Genomic DNA, 16,365 nt, shown 5'->3' on the forward strand with positions numbered 1-16,365 from the left:
GTAGTAGTAGTAGTAGTAGTAGTAGTAGTAGGAGGAGGAGGAGGAGGAGGAGGAAGAGGAGAACGAGTTGAAGCCTCGCAGGGCTCGTTTTGTTTCTTCTTGACCCCCATGATATAAATTTTGTGCCCAACTTAAAACAGCTGACTAGGGTAGCGCGCGAAGAGAAAAAGTATTACTCTCCCGAGCGGGTCGTATGGTTGTACGTCTGTGATCTTGAACCTTTCATTTTAAAGCAATAGTATAATATAATCAACGAATGAAACCAATTAAAATACCTGAAAATAATAAAATAGGAAGTACATAAAGACACATTTATTTGCTTTTGAGTTCAACTAAAACAAATTTACTAACACGTTATTTTTATTTTTAAAAAAAATAAAGGTAACATTGCTATTATGGAAGTTACACATTATTTTAAATAAATGCACTATATATCATTGGTCATAATAGCAGTAGCACTCCTAATGTAGTAAACGATTTCTGCCAGATGACTTTTTACTTGATTCCAGCGTTCAGACTGTTCTGGTTCTGGTAGAGTATCAATGCCATATAAGAGATCACCCAATCCAGAAAATCCCTGCCCTGAGTAACGATCATTGCCACTTGGAGCGAAAACGATGTGGCTATGGAAGACAGAAGTTTTAAAATTATGAACAAACTATGTTAAATAAAAGGCAATATATATTACGCTAATAAAAATCAGAGCTAAAAATTGTTTGAAAACACTGATAAAATATAATCCAAAGTATGGAATAAACCATGACCATTTCTAGCTGAAGATCATAGCGTGAAAAGATGGTAATGTTGCAGAAAAGGCTTGCTTCGACAAGGTAACTCCATTTGTTTGTATTCAGAGTAAATGGTACACCGTACTTTTTCCGGTTAATTTTCAAAACTAAAATAAAATATTAGCGGTATTTTGGGTGACTCTTGTGCAATGCCTGGATATACAGAAGTAATTACACGTTATCGCTAAAATTAGGATTGATTATTTCCTTTAGATTTAAAGAAAGTAGTAGTTGAAATTAATGGATTCAGCTCACTAGACATCTGAGAACTAATGGATAGGTTATTGGCATATATCACCTTAAATAGTTAAATTACTAAAGCCCCTTATTCCTAAAATATCGGACTTCAATCTCCTTAGAACTACCATAGCTTTATTTTACAACAAGACATCCGAATTACGAAACATAGAATATATATGACCTAAACTTCCTAGCCAGTACCTATATCTAAGCATTTTTTTTCATGTGCTTATTTCCATCTAAACATCCACCTCCTTTAAGTAAAATTTTTATGCCACTTTTTATCTATCTTTCTTTTCATGTCTTATTTCTCTGTCTCCAGTATTCTCCCTCTCGTTCTTTATAGAAAGAGAGAATTAGATCCTAATTTCCAAAATACCCATATGTTTATTTACCCTATACGGAACATTTTCGCTACGATCTTGTTTTTATTTTCTTATACGTTGTAACTCCTATCTTCTTTTTTCAACACTTTCCTATTGTATCTTTTCGAATGACCTTCACTGCTAAAAGTGATATGGTCAAAACCTAATCTAACCTCTGGGTGAGAATAATCTAACTTCAAAAGATATTAGGAAGGCTTTTCTCTTTAACCACTAAACCCGAAAATAGCTGTGTACTATTAGGAATAGCTTCTTCAGTATATTTATCTTCGGCTTCATACATAGTATTGACCCCTTTCTAATTTACTGCATCATTCTATAAGGCTTTAATCTACTTCTTGTCAACGTATTTCTATAAGAAATTATTAACTTATCGATCCTGAAATAAAGTTATATGCTAGTAAAGTCTCGAATTTGCTATCACTATATAGTATTCTTGTGCAAAAGCATTAGCAACCTATATTCCATCTTCTTCAACAGCAGTAACTTTTTACAATGTGCATCATCAAACTGTAGATTTTCCAAAAACACATCTAAGGGTTGACTTATAGGCTATAATATACTGGACACTTTTAGTACATTTTGATCATCTTCAGAGCTTTGCTCACTTTTTGTGAATGTAAATCATTCACTGCTAGTAATTGTACGTTAGCCTTACAAACAGATGCAAAGTGATTTTATTTACATGTTTTTTCCAGGGGCAGGTATTGTTTCGTTAGATATTTCTCGCACAATTGAAACACCGAAATACCTTGTTAGAAAGATATGGATAGGTGGGTAGTTCATCCGCTCTTTATTGACCTCTAGAATATTTGAGTGATTTCCTTGCTTGAAATTGTGACAGTCTTGAGGAGCAGGATTGTGTTGAGGGAAGATTTTCACGTGATGTTTTCTTTACGTGCTTACAATAATGTCGATGGTAAATTACAAGGTTAATTTTTTAGTAATAAACATCTGACGTCTAGCCACTTCATCACAACTTAGAAAAACTATTTCGTCTCTGACCATGTCGTCGGCGTTGTTTCCATTATTGTATTATTCTACCTCTTTTTGAGATTTACTACATATTGCACTATAGTTTAACGTACTGGTTACAGAATTTTATGGAAATGATACCATTCTGTTATATACTTGATGGTCGAACCGTTCTTGATTTTACTAATGGTTTTCTGTTAAAATTTGGTAAAAATCAATATTGATAGAATTTCCATAGATTTTTCTTAATAATTTATAGAATGTTTTCCAAATAACACTTTCAAATTTTAGAAAATATTTTATATTAAATATTAGTAACTTTTGTTTAATTTTCTGTTAGAAGGTATTAGACTGATAACTATACTTTTATCTAAATTTGTTTTTCTCTCTTATGTTTTTATGAATTTTGTTAAATTATTCCCTTTTAGTATCTAATACTTGTATAATATACTCAATTTTTATTTTATAAAATTTCTATGTATTTTAAAAATGCACTATGTAACTACGTTGGCGTGAATTCCACACACAGAGACATAGGGCACGAACAAAATTGACTTAACACACAAGATAATTCAAATATACACATTTCTAAAAGTTTCATTAAATCATTCCTGACCTACCAATATTAATAATAATTATACACAGTGATTATTCGCTTAGCTGATGTGTTGAAATGGTAATTTTGGCCACTCTCCCCGGAAAAAATCCTATATACGTCCCTGGGTAGATAGATTACTTCTAGAAGTGGAGTAAACAAATAGTGGAGACGTACTACAACTTTGATATTAATATCAGACCTGATCAGATTGAATTTAATAGGTACTTTGTGGCGTGAAGTGGAATGAGTATCATTGTACTTTTCTCTAATTAACCACGAAAAAATAGACAATTGTACACACTGCATGATAATTTCTGAATTTAAAGCAATTTTTCAATTCGATCTGCATTTTACTTGACATTCAAGCTATAGACGACTCTACCACCAAATTCCAATTCTACTCCACGTATGATTTTAGCTATTGAAATATATTTAACCTAACTGTTTAGTGAAATAAATACTTACTTGTATGTGTCCTTGTTTGGCAGTCCCCAAGGAACAATAAATGCTCTTTCTACAGCTGTTAATTGATCATTCAGTTGTCTGATTACTAAGGAGCTGAAATTAAACAAACAGCGTGAGAAGACATGTCTTCAATAGATACATAATGGTATACCGTTTTTGAATTGGCTACTCTACGCTCTCTATTCGCAGACTGATTTCGGTCTGTCCTTGAGAAGCAGAAGCTATTCCATTTTACACATGAACATGGTGTAGAGTGCTGTACAACACATATTTGTGTTGGAATGTTTTTTTCGGGAAGATGATTCCATGATTGTTGACAACGGCAATTTTGCCTTCGTCTCTACTAGGGATGCACGTCTCTACTAGGAAAAGTCTCGTCTCGTCTCGCATTTGCGAGACGAGAGTGAAAATTTTATGCGAGACACGAGACGAGACTAAACCATGCGAGACGAGACGCTAGACGAGACTCGGTTAAGTCTCGCGAGACTTCTCGCAGTCTCGCAACATTTATGAATTACATTTAATTGTATATTTAGTGATTTTACATTTAATGAGTTTTCTAAGTTGAGCGTTAAGGCCTCCAGGAACAAAAAAGTGATTGGGGCAATAGACATTTTATGAGATTTATTATTATTCAATGTTGATTTTCAGAATTAAAGCATTCTTTAGTTTCTAAACATCATTAAAAGATCATCATCATCATCATCATCATCATAGGTATTCTGCCTTCATTGGCAGGCCACTTGCCGCAGCTTTGTAAATTGGAAATTTATTACAGCATCGATTTAGTACTTTCTTTTGCGACACAAACACATACACGCGGGCGCGCACGAATATATGAACTTCTGTTTTTGGTCTGAAAAGCGAATAAGACTCCCTATTGCTGCGAAATGTGATATTTCTGTTGTTTCTGCCTTTTCACATTACTACTAGCGATTAATGTTGGGGGATGGCGGGTAAATCCATTCTCGTCAAAGTTTATCCCCGGCCCGGCTCGCAGAAATAACTGATATTTTTACATGGAATAAGTATTTTCTTTCTGTATATTTATCAAAAACATCCCCTCTAGTTCGGAAGTTTAATTCAAACACTGATTTGGTAGGATGTCCCTATAGGTTTGGTGGGAGATGGTAGGAATGGTCCTATATCTGTCAGTAATTTTATTTTCTAAATCTGGCAACACAATATAAGTTGAAAGCGAAAGTTGATAAAATGCGATAATGCAACATTGCTACAAGCGCGAACGAACCGAAAGTATTGGGTCGTATTGTGTTGTGAGGGGTTCTTTTGTTGTTTACAAGCGCTTGTGGTGGTATAAGAACATCTTTATAATGGAAAATCACCCTTCAAGGAAACGACCAAAACATGTAAATGTTGATAGTGGCGACGATATTTTAGAAGAGCCAAATATTGCTGGAGACCTCTAAGCTGGAAAACAATGTTGGATCCAGCAACAATTTATGCTGGTTTTGCTGTAAATTATACTATTAATTTGACGAAAATTAATGGTCCAGCAATCAAATTCCAGCACAACTTTTCTTTTAATTTGGAGCGGAGGGGACACAAGTTCGGGTACCATGTTTAACTCTAGGTTCCGGCTCCTTAGGATGTTATGAACATTCATCCCATGGAAAGCAATGGCAAACCACCATGGATTCACCTTGTCAAGGGACTTTTAGGTCAAATACCTGCCTTCGAACAGAATATCACATCATCATTCATTAGCAGCCATAGAATAACACATTGCAAAATTTTGACCCAGAATATATGCGATACTGCGAGACCATGCGAGAAAGTCTCGCGCGAGACGCGAGATGAGACTCAAAATTTTATGCGAGACGCGAGACGAGACCAACATTTGAGGCTGCGAGACGAGACTTGTGAATTTCTCGCCTCGTCTCGTCTCGCGTGCATCTCTAGTCTCTGCATTGAGGAGACACTAAAGTTCCGAATGGCAAAAACATATTTTTAGGAGTACACAATTTCCGACAGACTGATTCTGTGTTCGAACAGAATTCTCCAAATAGACTTTGCAGAGTTCAGATATACGAGAATGTCGTAGCAGTAAGGCAGGCTGCTACCAGATTTCTATAAAATTCCACTAATAAGCATCCTTTCGGCCTGGAGATATTTAACAGGAGTGTGCGGTTCATGCTAATTTAAACTTTTACCCATACAAAATAATGGTGGTCCATGAACTGCAAGAATGTAATTGATTCAACCCGCGAGAACTGTTTATCAATTGTTTCGACTACTGTTCTGCTTACTAGTGACGAAGACCAAAGTCGTAAAGCCTAAGCAAATAGCGTTTTTGATATTGGACCCCACAAAGTTTTTGATATCATCATAAGCGACCTCTGTACAGTCAGTGTGTAATTATTTGGCGAGCTGTTGTGTAACTCGGACTCATAAGACCATATATTTTTAATTAACAAGGAAGCACGTTATTTAACCTTTATGTTGTGATGATACATAGCTTCTTGGAGCCTACGACTCAGTGAACTGAAGAAACAATATGAAATGCACTTCTGTGGCTCCAAAAAGAGGGAGCTACCGCATACATGTCCACAGTTTCTCCGAAAGTGCTTAGACAAATGTTTCCATAACATTTTGTCTTGTTACTGGGTTACACCCCATGGATAGCTCGGTCACTAAACTTTTTTTTTGCTATTTATCTCTTCTGAACACCTGAAGTTTGAAAACTTCAAACACAGATCGCATACAATCGTGGAATTTAAGAATACCATTCGCAATGCGTTTCCTGTAACACCAAAAATGACTTGCCAAGTAATAGGGATCTTCATGATGCAGCTACAGGAGCGCATCGCTCGCGAAGGTAAAAAAAACAAACAATATAATCTTGAAACACCATAGAAAAACTCAATGTATGTTATCAATCGCAACTCAGAAACTTGGCAAGCCTTAGTGATAAAATTTTAACCATTTAATACTGCGCAAATAGCAATTGTTTTGAGAAAGTTTGAGATTTTTCAAATGCGTTTGTTTTGAACTATTTCAGGTTGAACACAGCAGATTTTCGAAAAATGTAGACCTATTGTTTGAAAACCCATAACAAAATAGGGATGAGACTGTCTGATATCAAACTTTTTTTTAGAAAGGAATTAGTAGAACCACGAACCCCATATCTAGAAAAGAATTAACGATGAGTCTTATTTTTTCTTTATTTCTTTTAAATTTCAAAAATGACGATTTGCCTTTTCCAAACTTTAACTTCCAAATTTTTTTGAATGTATTTTTAATATAATAGGGTTAAATTTGACTGAATATAAAATATTGTGCATTTAATTACATTGCAAATGGTTTTCGTTTGAAATCTATATCTTCAAAGTAACAGAGCTACAGAAAAACTTACTGCAAAACTTTGGAAAATGCAAAATATGCTTACATGTCTATACAAAATGATGGCTCATAAGAAAATTGAGTATCTAAAAAAATAAATGTATGTTTGTTTTTAATTTTCTAAATATTGTACAAGTTTGTGTATAAAACTTTAAAAAAATAATAACTTTTATCAGCAACTTTTAAATAATGTAATTGGTGATTTCACATGGGTTGACCCTTAAGTATTTTTCTCATGCTATCAATATCAAATGGATAGAAACAAAATTAAAAAATATAAATTATGAAAATATAATACAAATAGTGAAAGAATTCAAGAACAATAACGAACTCACTCATTAGTATCCAAATTATCTACAGTATCTTGAAGTTCTGATGCAGTAGATGCGAAAACTTCTACAGCATTCTGAAAAGCATCTGCAAGAAGAAGAAAATACAGTTTTCAGACATTTAAACATTAGAGTAATAATTGAACAATTACTCATAGTTGTGCGAGTATTGAATGAAATGAAGAGCAAAAGTATGACTATTTTGACTAAGTATATACAGAAATGGCATAGAATATGTAAGAAAACAATACGACATAATCTAAGAATCACATTTGTTAATCATGTAGTTTTAGTAGTATGGCAAACGAGTATACAATACATACGTCGAAGGTGCATATCCAGGAATACTTCTATACAATTATTATTGCCTGCGATGTTGGTTTTGGAAGAAAATAACCATGCATTGTCAAGATTATAAAAGGTGTAATTTATTTATGCGAAGACCAGTTTTCCATTTTTGTGAGGCTCGAAATGATGTAGACGAAATGGGAAAGCGGATCGATGTGTTCATCTGAAGGACATTGCTAGGGAGCTTAACGTTTCTTACGGTAATATTTATGACGTTTTCCACCATTCGTTGGGACACCGCAAGGTATCTTGTCGGTGAATTCCTAAGCTTCTTAATGATATTAACAAAAGCAAGTGAATGGTCATGTCACTGAACCATTTTGAGCGTTACGTCGAGGAGGGCCACAGTTTACTGGACTTCATTGTCTTAGTAAAGAAACGTTGAAACATCCCGGCTCGCCAGTAACGAAGGTAACGAAGAACATCACTATCGATAGGTAAACTTATGCTTTCAATATTTTGGGACAATCGAGGACACTTCTACTGGATTTCCTGCATGGAGGTGAAACCATTAACACAGAACGCTACTGTAGCACACACTCCCATTTGCGAGCACTCATTAGAAAAAAAGCGTTAGGGGTTTTCGGGATGTTGACAACATACATAAAACCACAAGTAGGGAGCAAAAATAAATAAATAAATAAATAAATAAATAAATAAATAAATAAATAAATAAAATAAAATAAAATAAAATAAATAAAAAAATAAATATCCAAACTTCACTCATAGGTTTAGGTGGAAGGTTTAGGAATATCGCCCTTACAGTTTAGAGCTTACTCTCAATGATTAGCATCTCTTTGATCCATTAAAGAAATTCCTGGTAGGACAGTAGTTCACGAACGACACCGAAGAATATAATGTTATTCGTAGTTGGTTCCGTGATCAGCTAGCCGCCTTCTACTCAGCGAGCATCGAGATACTTGTGGTACAGTAGGAGAGGTGTTTCAACGGATGTGATGATTATGTGGTGAAACAGACAAAGGTGCCTAGAATATTATATTTCTGTGTTTTTCGTTCATAAACACAATAAATCCGCACGCGCAGACTTTACACTTACTTTTGGAACGAATTCAAAATGTATTATTATTCATTAATGTTACATTGACATTGAGATTACAAATTGGAACATAAGAAAAAGTACTCACAAGGGACATCACCCAAGTGTCCGGCTCCGATTTCAATGATTTTTTTTGATACAGAGCATGTATGCATTATTTGTGATGACAGAACTTTTTCCCATGGTGTATGTTTTCTATTTTTTAAATATTTTTTTACGAGTTGTGATGTGGTTATTAGAGATTACTGCAGAAGTCCCTTACTACCCTTTGTAAATGGAGTGTTAATAAAAAAAGTGAAGAACAACCATGTGGATACATATAAGGTCTAGGGGGAACTCTTATGGTAGGTATGATCTTGATGGCAGCCATCTTGAAATCCGCTATTTTGAATTAAAGTGAAGTTTTGAAAAATGAAAAGCATAGCATGTGTCACCTCATTTTAATAGCAAATTTTCCCAAAAATCCAATGGTATGCTTATTTTTGTTCTATACTTAACCAGTATGAATATAGGACTGCTTCTAATGTACACCAAACGACCATTATTCGATCTTTCAAATTGGCAACACTCCTACTTTCCAGCAGGGGGCCGCTGTGGCTCAGTGGTAGAGCGTTCACCTCCGGTTGGGTCCCTGGTTCGATCCCAGCTTTGTGGTGGACAAACACCGTGCTCGTGGGTTTTGTCGGGGTTTTCCCGTTTCCTTCCACTTTCTTCATTCCAACATTTCACTTTCTCTCATCATCGCCGTCTCCTTTAGCCTAACCGGCATAACCGTGGGACGTAAAACTTAAAGATTTCATTTTTCATTTCATTTTCCTAATTTTCACCGCATGTTTTAAGATTCCAACTGGCACTTTGCAATTGTTGCCATGGCTCATGTTTTCTAAATTTATTACATTTTTTAAGAGTTGCGAGGAAAGTTTGCTATTAAAATGAAATGTCACATGCTATGGTTTTCATTTTTTAAAACTTCACTTTTATTCAAAATGACGGATTTCAAGATGGCTGCCGTCAAGGTTACCCTTACTGTACCACTTCCCTCTAGACCTAATATTATTACAGAAGCTTTTAACCACTAATTATCATTAATACGCGGGTTAGAAGAGGGACTTACGCACGTAGTGAGTGTAAACAATTAATATGCCTGTAACTTTTCCCCAAATGTGCGTATCTTAAAACTAACTTCACCACTATTTTATGATTAAATTCTAGCCCGAAATTATGTATCATATTACCCCATTCCCGTTTAAAAAACTTGACCTTAATTCAAAATGGCGGATTTCAAGATGGCTGCCATCAAGGTCATACCTACCATACGACTTTTCCCTAGGCCTTATATATATCCACATGGCTGGTCTTCACTTTTTTCATTAACACTCCGTTTACAAAGGATAGTAAAGGACTTCTGCAGTATCTCTAATAACCACATCACAACACTTAAAAATTATATGAAGAAAATAGAAAACATGCACCATGGCAAACATTTCTGTCATTACTAATAATACATGCCCTCTATCAGAAACAAAAATTTCATTGAAATTGCAGCCGACATTTGGGTGATGTCCCTTGTCAGCTGTTAAAAGTCACATCAACTAGGTAACATTCATTTTTGCAGAAGCATTCTAGTAGACGACTAGTGAAATTGTCCATGTCCATATACCTTCTAAGCATGATACGCGGAGTCCTTTCAATACATCGCGTTATGATCAGAAAGGGCTTCAAGAGTAATGAAATTCAGTTTGTTTATCATCCCCGATAAATGAAAATGGGTCTCGTCACTCATCATCAAGATGATGTTAGCTGTCAGCAATTACACCATTTCTTCAAATGTACATCATCTGCTGTGGTCGTTTCTCTGCAGTTTCTGAAGAACCATTAACTTATAGGGGTGGATGTGAAAATCCATGTGTAAGATTATTCAAACTGACCTGTCTGACATCCCGAAGTGCGAGTGTGACGCACCGCCGAGTGAGGCATCATTTAATTGCTTGTCGCACCCTTTCAACGTTTTCTGGAGTCCGTACAGTTTGATCACCTAACCGTGCAGTCCATAGTCTTACATATCCTGCAGTTTGAAAGTATTCACGTACTTTATAATGATATCTTGTTTCAGAACGCGAACATGACGACCAACATTAAAACGGTTTCGAAACCATCACTACGTAAACACTTCAGAGCGCTGAGTTTCAGTGAAATGTAAAGAAACACGCGATGGTCTGCAGACTAAGGTTCCATCGCTACTAAAATGCCATATATCAGCAAATACAATCACCCAGTCTAGTTCATATTCTGCTCACCACAGCGCGTTTGATAGTCTGTTAAAACCACTGTACATATGGCAGCTATAACAATATCAAGTTTGAGGTATATATATATATATATCGGGTGTTGCAAAATAAGTGTTACAACTCTTGGGAGGTGACTCCTGCCACTGAGACAAGAAAAAAAGTTCTCTTCAACTTTCTGCTATCGGACATAGTTTCAGATCTACAAGGTGCCGAAAGCGTGGGAATATGACTTTCGGACGCCAATAGTTCGGAAACTATCCAACATAAAGAGGGCGGGTAAAAAATTCACTGAAGAAGTCATACCTGCTCTATTGAATTTTGTATGTTTCACAATCCTACCGTGCACGCGCAAGGGATTTCCCAAAGGAACGTAGGGAGTCCCGGATAATCTGCCAAATGAAACTTGGTCTAAATGGATATGAATTGATAGGGTTTCTACCAGGTAACAATAATTCGTTTGTATTAAGTCGGTATCTGGAACAAATACAAAATGGCAGACACCTTCATGCTCGTTGTGTGTGGTTGCATAATCGCCAGGTACAGATGCTGGCCAACAGTGACGTTCTGAGTATTAAGTGTACCGAATTTGTACTCAGACGCTCTTGAAAGACATCTGGAGTGTCGGTAGAGCATAACAGATGAAGCAGGGTGATTCACATGTGTGGAACACTTAACGAAAAATGCCCAGAAATGCACTCATACTCAGTAAACGTGAGTTCAAAGCGTCAGAAATGTAAGGATTATCGTCCAGAACATAAAAGCCATTGCCAATTCACCAATAAAATTCCTTCAAACCGATGCAATATGATGTGCACGGTTGCATACCAATAAGGATGCAACAACTGAGACCAAGTTCAAATTGTGCAATTGGACTCACTAAAAAACTGGGTAAACTAAAGGAATGTCACTAGTGGGATTGCATGATCGATATTGAAATGTGGCCAATGTGTGTGTTGATATCAACATCTAGCTAATGGACAAATGTCAACATGTCGCACTACTGCTGGGACACCGTCTCACGTGCGAAAACTAGGAAAATAACCTTGTACATTCTGCTATTACATCTGGTGCACCTTTTGGTAGAACGTAACTAGAACACGATTGTATCAATGTCCCTCTTTGTTTGGGACATTGTCTCACAGTCGACACATATGAAAAGAAATATCTTAATGCATGGTTCAAATTCTGATAGAGCGTGAAAATAACAAACTTGTATCATGTCCCACGTCTTCTGAGACATATGACGTACTCGAAATATAGGAAAATACCTCGAGAAATTCGTATCTTACACACAGTGCACATGCCAAGACAAAGACGAAAATGAACCGATTTGGCATATTTAACACTACAGCTGGAACACTACACATATGGAAAATAAAACGACATGAGAAGTAGGAAGAAACGTCTTAAAGCTCTGATTGTTTACAACTGTGCAGTAGGATTAACAAAATGAAACACACAAGTATGTCGGGAGGCTGTACAAGAACGCTTGCCAAACAAAGTGGGTACTCCTCAAAGAAATGAATACAGAGAAAGTGAGGGTCCTTCGAACCTCAGGGCTAGAGCGCTCGCTTTTGCTCGCGTGGTCGCAGTTTCCAATCCTACTGGGAGCCCATGGCCTCAGATTCAAGACCCGAGTAGTTATTTTCCTATTTTTCGCACGTGGGATGATGTCCCAGCAGTAGTGGGACATGTTGACATTTGTTCATTAGCTACATTTTGATATCAACACACACATTGGCCACATTTCAATATCGATCATGCGATCCCACTAGTGACATTCCTTTAGTTTACCCAGTTTCTTAGTGAGTCCAATTGCACAATTTGATCTTGGCCTCAGTTGTTGCATCCTTATTGGTATGCAACCGTACACATCATATTGCATCGGTTTGAAGGAATATTATTGGTGCATTGGCAATGGTTTTCATGTTCTGGACGATAATCCTTACATTTCTGACGCTTTGAACTCACGTTTACTGAGTATGAGTGCATTTCTGGGCATTTTTCGTTAAGTGTTCCACACATGTGAATCACCCTGCTTCATCTGTTATGCTCTACCGACACTCCAGATGTCTTTCAAGAGCATCTGAGTACAAATTCGGTACTCTTAATACTCAGAACGTCACTGTTGGCCAGCATCTGTACCTGGCGATTATGCAACCACACACAACGAGCATGAAGGTATCCGCCATTTTGTATTTGTTCCAGATATCGACTTAATACAAACGAATTATTGTTACCTGGTAGAAACCCTATCAATTCATATCCATTTAGACCAAGTTTCATTTGACAGATTATCCGGGACTCCCTACGTTCCTTTGGGAAATCCCTTGCGCGTGCACGGTAGGATTGTGAAACATACAAAATTCAATAGAGCAGGTATGACTTCTTCAGTGAATTTTTTACCCGCCCTCTTTATGTTGGATAGTTTCCGAACTATTGGCGTCCGAAAGTCATATTCCCACGCTTTCGGCACCTTGTAGATCTGAAACTATGTCCGATAGCCGAAAGTTCAAGATAACTTTTTTTCTTGTCTCAGTGGCAGGAGTCACCTCCCAAGAGTTGTAACACTTATTTTGCAACACCCGATATATATATATATATATATATATATATATATATATATATATGGTCCAGAAACAACTCCCGAACTTTAGGAAGACAGTTTAATAGTCCTCTTATAATAATGCTATGAATTTGAACATGGTAGAAACACTTGATATATGCCTGTACTCTGGTTCCTTGGCAAACATTTTCAAATGAAAATTTCAAACAAATTTTAAAATAAAATTTTCCAAACTAAAAATTTCAAATTTTAAAATGAAATTTCTTAAACCATGTTTTTTAAATTTAAACTTTTCCAGAGTGCAAAACATTTTCTTAAAAATTTTCAAAATATTCAAACTAAAAATTTTAAGACAAAATATTTAATCAGAAATTTTAAAATACAACTGTAAAATAAAAATTTTCAGAGATCGAAAAATCAAATAAAGTGCAAACGGTAGCGGAAAGATTAAATTTTTAATTGGCAACACCGTTAGATAAGCGGCAACTCTGAACACGTTGAGAGAGGGAGAGGGAGGGCAAGGGTCAGTTTCTTACCAAATTCCATCCATTGTTGTTTTCATTGTTGTTTCAATGTTGACTGTTAAAAGTAAGTTGTAAGCTGTATTGGTGTGTGTGTCTTTTAAAGAAATAAATAAATGAAAAACTCCTCTGAGAAGACTATTTTTTTTACCGTATCAAAGATGGCGTCGGTGAAAGAGAAAGCGCAATGTGTTCTGTGGTACGCAGAGCTAAAATCACCAATTCTGGTGTGTCGAAAGTTCACCAGAGTTCAAAAAGCCGGCACCGACTGAGAGTGCAATCCGAAAATGGCATGCTAAGTTCTTGGAGACAGGAAGCGTCCTGGACCGTCCTCGAAGTGGGAGGCCGTCAACATCGGCATTTCGGATCAAACACGGCGGGACGCTGTGAGTGGATTCCAGCGCCGCCTACGCGAATGTGTGGACGTAAATGGCGCCCAGTTGGAGGTGTGGCGGTGAATGAACTGAGCTGGTGCAGATTACAGGTAAAAATTTAATCCTTCCGCTACCGTTTGCACTTTATTTGATTTCATTATGAGCATTTTTATGAAAATTATAAGCAAATTAAATCCGTCCAGACTTGATGAAAACCCTGTATATATAAACCTTAACGTACTTCAGTTGATGGTTTGCTGTCTGTTATTATTCAACACAAAATAATTTATCAGATACGTTGAGAAAATTTATACTGTGGCAGTTATGACAATAAAGAAGCTCCAAAGAGGAAGGGAATATTGTTATTAAGTGATAAACGAACTCCCTCTTCCCGCAAAGGACATATTTTAACCTGTGCCTTTTTCTTTCACTATTCTGAAACAAGATACATTGGTTTCCTTTGGTTATTATCATCCATTACATAGGAAGTAGCGAAATTAGTTGACTTATTCATAACGAGTGGGTATTAAAACTAGAGGTAAAAAGCATGAACAGTCCTCTTCTACTTGATTGCATTTGCTCGCAATTACAGTGCAAGTTTTATATAGTCAATAATTCAGAAAGTATATATAGTAAGAGCACTATAACAGTAGAGTGTCAATGGAGACATTACTGTCTCTAAATTTTGACCATCCTTTCTATTGCTTTCTATATTTTATTGTAAATTCAGAAAATATATTACTCTCCTTCTTTCCAGTGTTTTACTCTATTACCGTATTACCTTTTGCATTTAGTGCTTTGAAGCCAAAATAGTTGAATAAATATACAGTTTCTCCAAAGGATCTACCTAATAGAAACATATCGTGTAAAGTAAATTTTCAATTTGTACTCAAGTTGGCACAGCTTGATTAACCCTCTTTGTATTTTTAGATACCCAAAAACTATGGAATTAAATCAAAAACATAAAACAAATAACTTACCCAGACTAATATTCTGACTAGCTAGCTGTGATGCGTAACTTTCGCTGATGGAATCAAATGACCTAAGTAGGTAGTCTCCATAATCTCGTACGTTGAATGGAAGTACTTCAGGTTCTGACAACAGTAGTGCCATTGTACCCCAAAGTTGAGCAACTGCTTTATGACACAGAAATCCACGATCCATTAGCTCGTCCAAGTAGTAGAATGTGTCATATAATGAATGATACACTGAGTAAGAAGCAGGCTGGAAAAAGAAACACGCACTTAAAAGTACCGTGGAACACTTTTGGCACGAGAAATACAGTAATTCAAAACTCAGCAATACCTAAAAGTCGTGAGTGAAACGTAAGTATGTAATCAACAGTAGCTGTACTGTCTGATTATATTTAGTAAGAAGTTGTACAAAGGAAGAAACAATATATCCTGAGTCATTTTCTTCTTTTAGACGAAAAGAATTTTCGTCACTTGCTTCTCATAGACGAAAATAATTTTCAATATACAGAATATTTTTAAGTTATTTGGGCCACAACAAAATGTTCTCGAGAGGTACACAACATTACCTGCAGCCAAATATTTTAAAGATAGTACAGTAGAACACATTCTCAAGTTTTTTCAACATTTTTTAGTTCAGCTTTATTGTTGAAAGAGGACTCAGACTCCGTTGCATGCAAAGAAACGGGACGAGATAAACCAAAGGAAGAAGAAACAAAACAATATGAAGAGAGAACATAAAATGTAAGTTGCCATGAGTGCAGACAGTTATGGTTACATCAGTAAGGAGTATGGTATGACTATCTCGGACAGCACAGCATTCTACACACCTGTTTGGGCTAAGTATTCAGGAGAATCTTGTGTCAGGAGAATCTTAAGGAAAGTTTTGATGAAACTCACCATGAAGATGGAACTCACCATGCAACTCGTCTTTCGAGAAGATCCCAGTGATGTTCAATGAGATTAAGATCTGGGAAATATGCTTTCCAATCCATACGGGTTGATGTCCTTAAGCTGCTGAGTTTCTTTAGCTTAAGCAGTTCTGAGTGTGCGTGCGTTCTTTTCAATGTAAATAAATCTATGACTCACAGCACCACCGAAG

General features: G+C 36.2%; 1 protein-coding gene across 1 annotated transcript in view; it reads right to left on the reverse strand.

The window, feature by feature from the left end:
- Positions 1-365: 365 nt before the first annotated feature.
- The window catches only part of LOC145663611 (N-acetylated-alpha-linked acidic dipeptidase 2-like), a 59,632-nt gene continuing 43,632 nt past the window's right edge, over positions 366-16,365 (reverse strand). The window contains exons 13-16 of the mRNA XM_081729719.1: positions 15,273-15,516; positions 7,145-7,226; positions 3,450-3,542; positions 366-623 (exon numbers count right to left, since the gene is read on the reverse strand). Of these exons, the coding sequence (XP_081585845.1) occupies positions 428-623; positions 3,450-3,542; positions 7,145-7,226; positions 15,273-15,516 (615 nt within the window). The 3' untranslated portion in view covers positions 366-427. The remainder of the gene's footprint in view (positions 624-3,449; positions 3,543-7,144; positions 7,227-15,272; positions 15,517-16,365) is intronic.

Source organism: Thermobia domestica, chromosome 11 (genome assembly GCF_964235325.1).
Source record: "Thermobia domestica chromosome 11, izTheDome1.hap1.1, whole genome shotgun sequence".
In the NCBI taxonomy this organism is placed as follows: Eukaryota; Metazoa; Arthropoda; class Insecta; order Zygentoma; family Lepismatidae; genus Thermobia; species Thermobia domestica.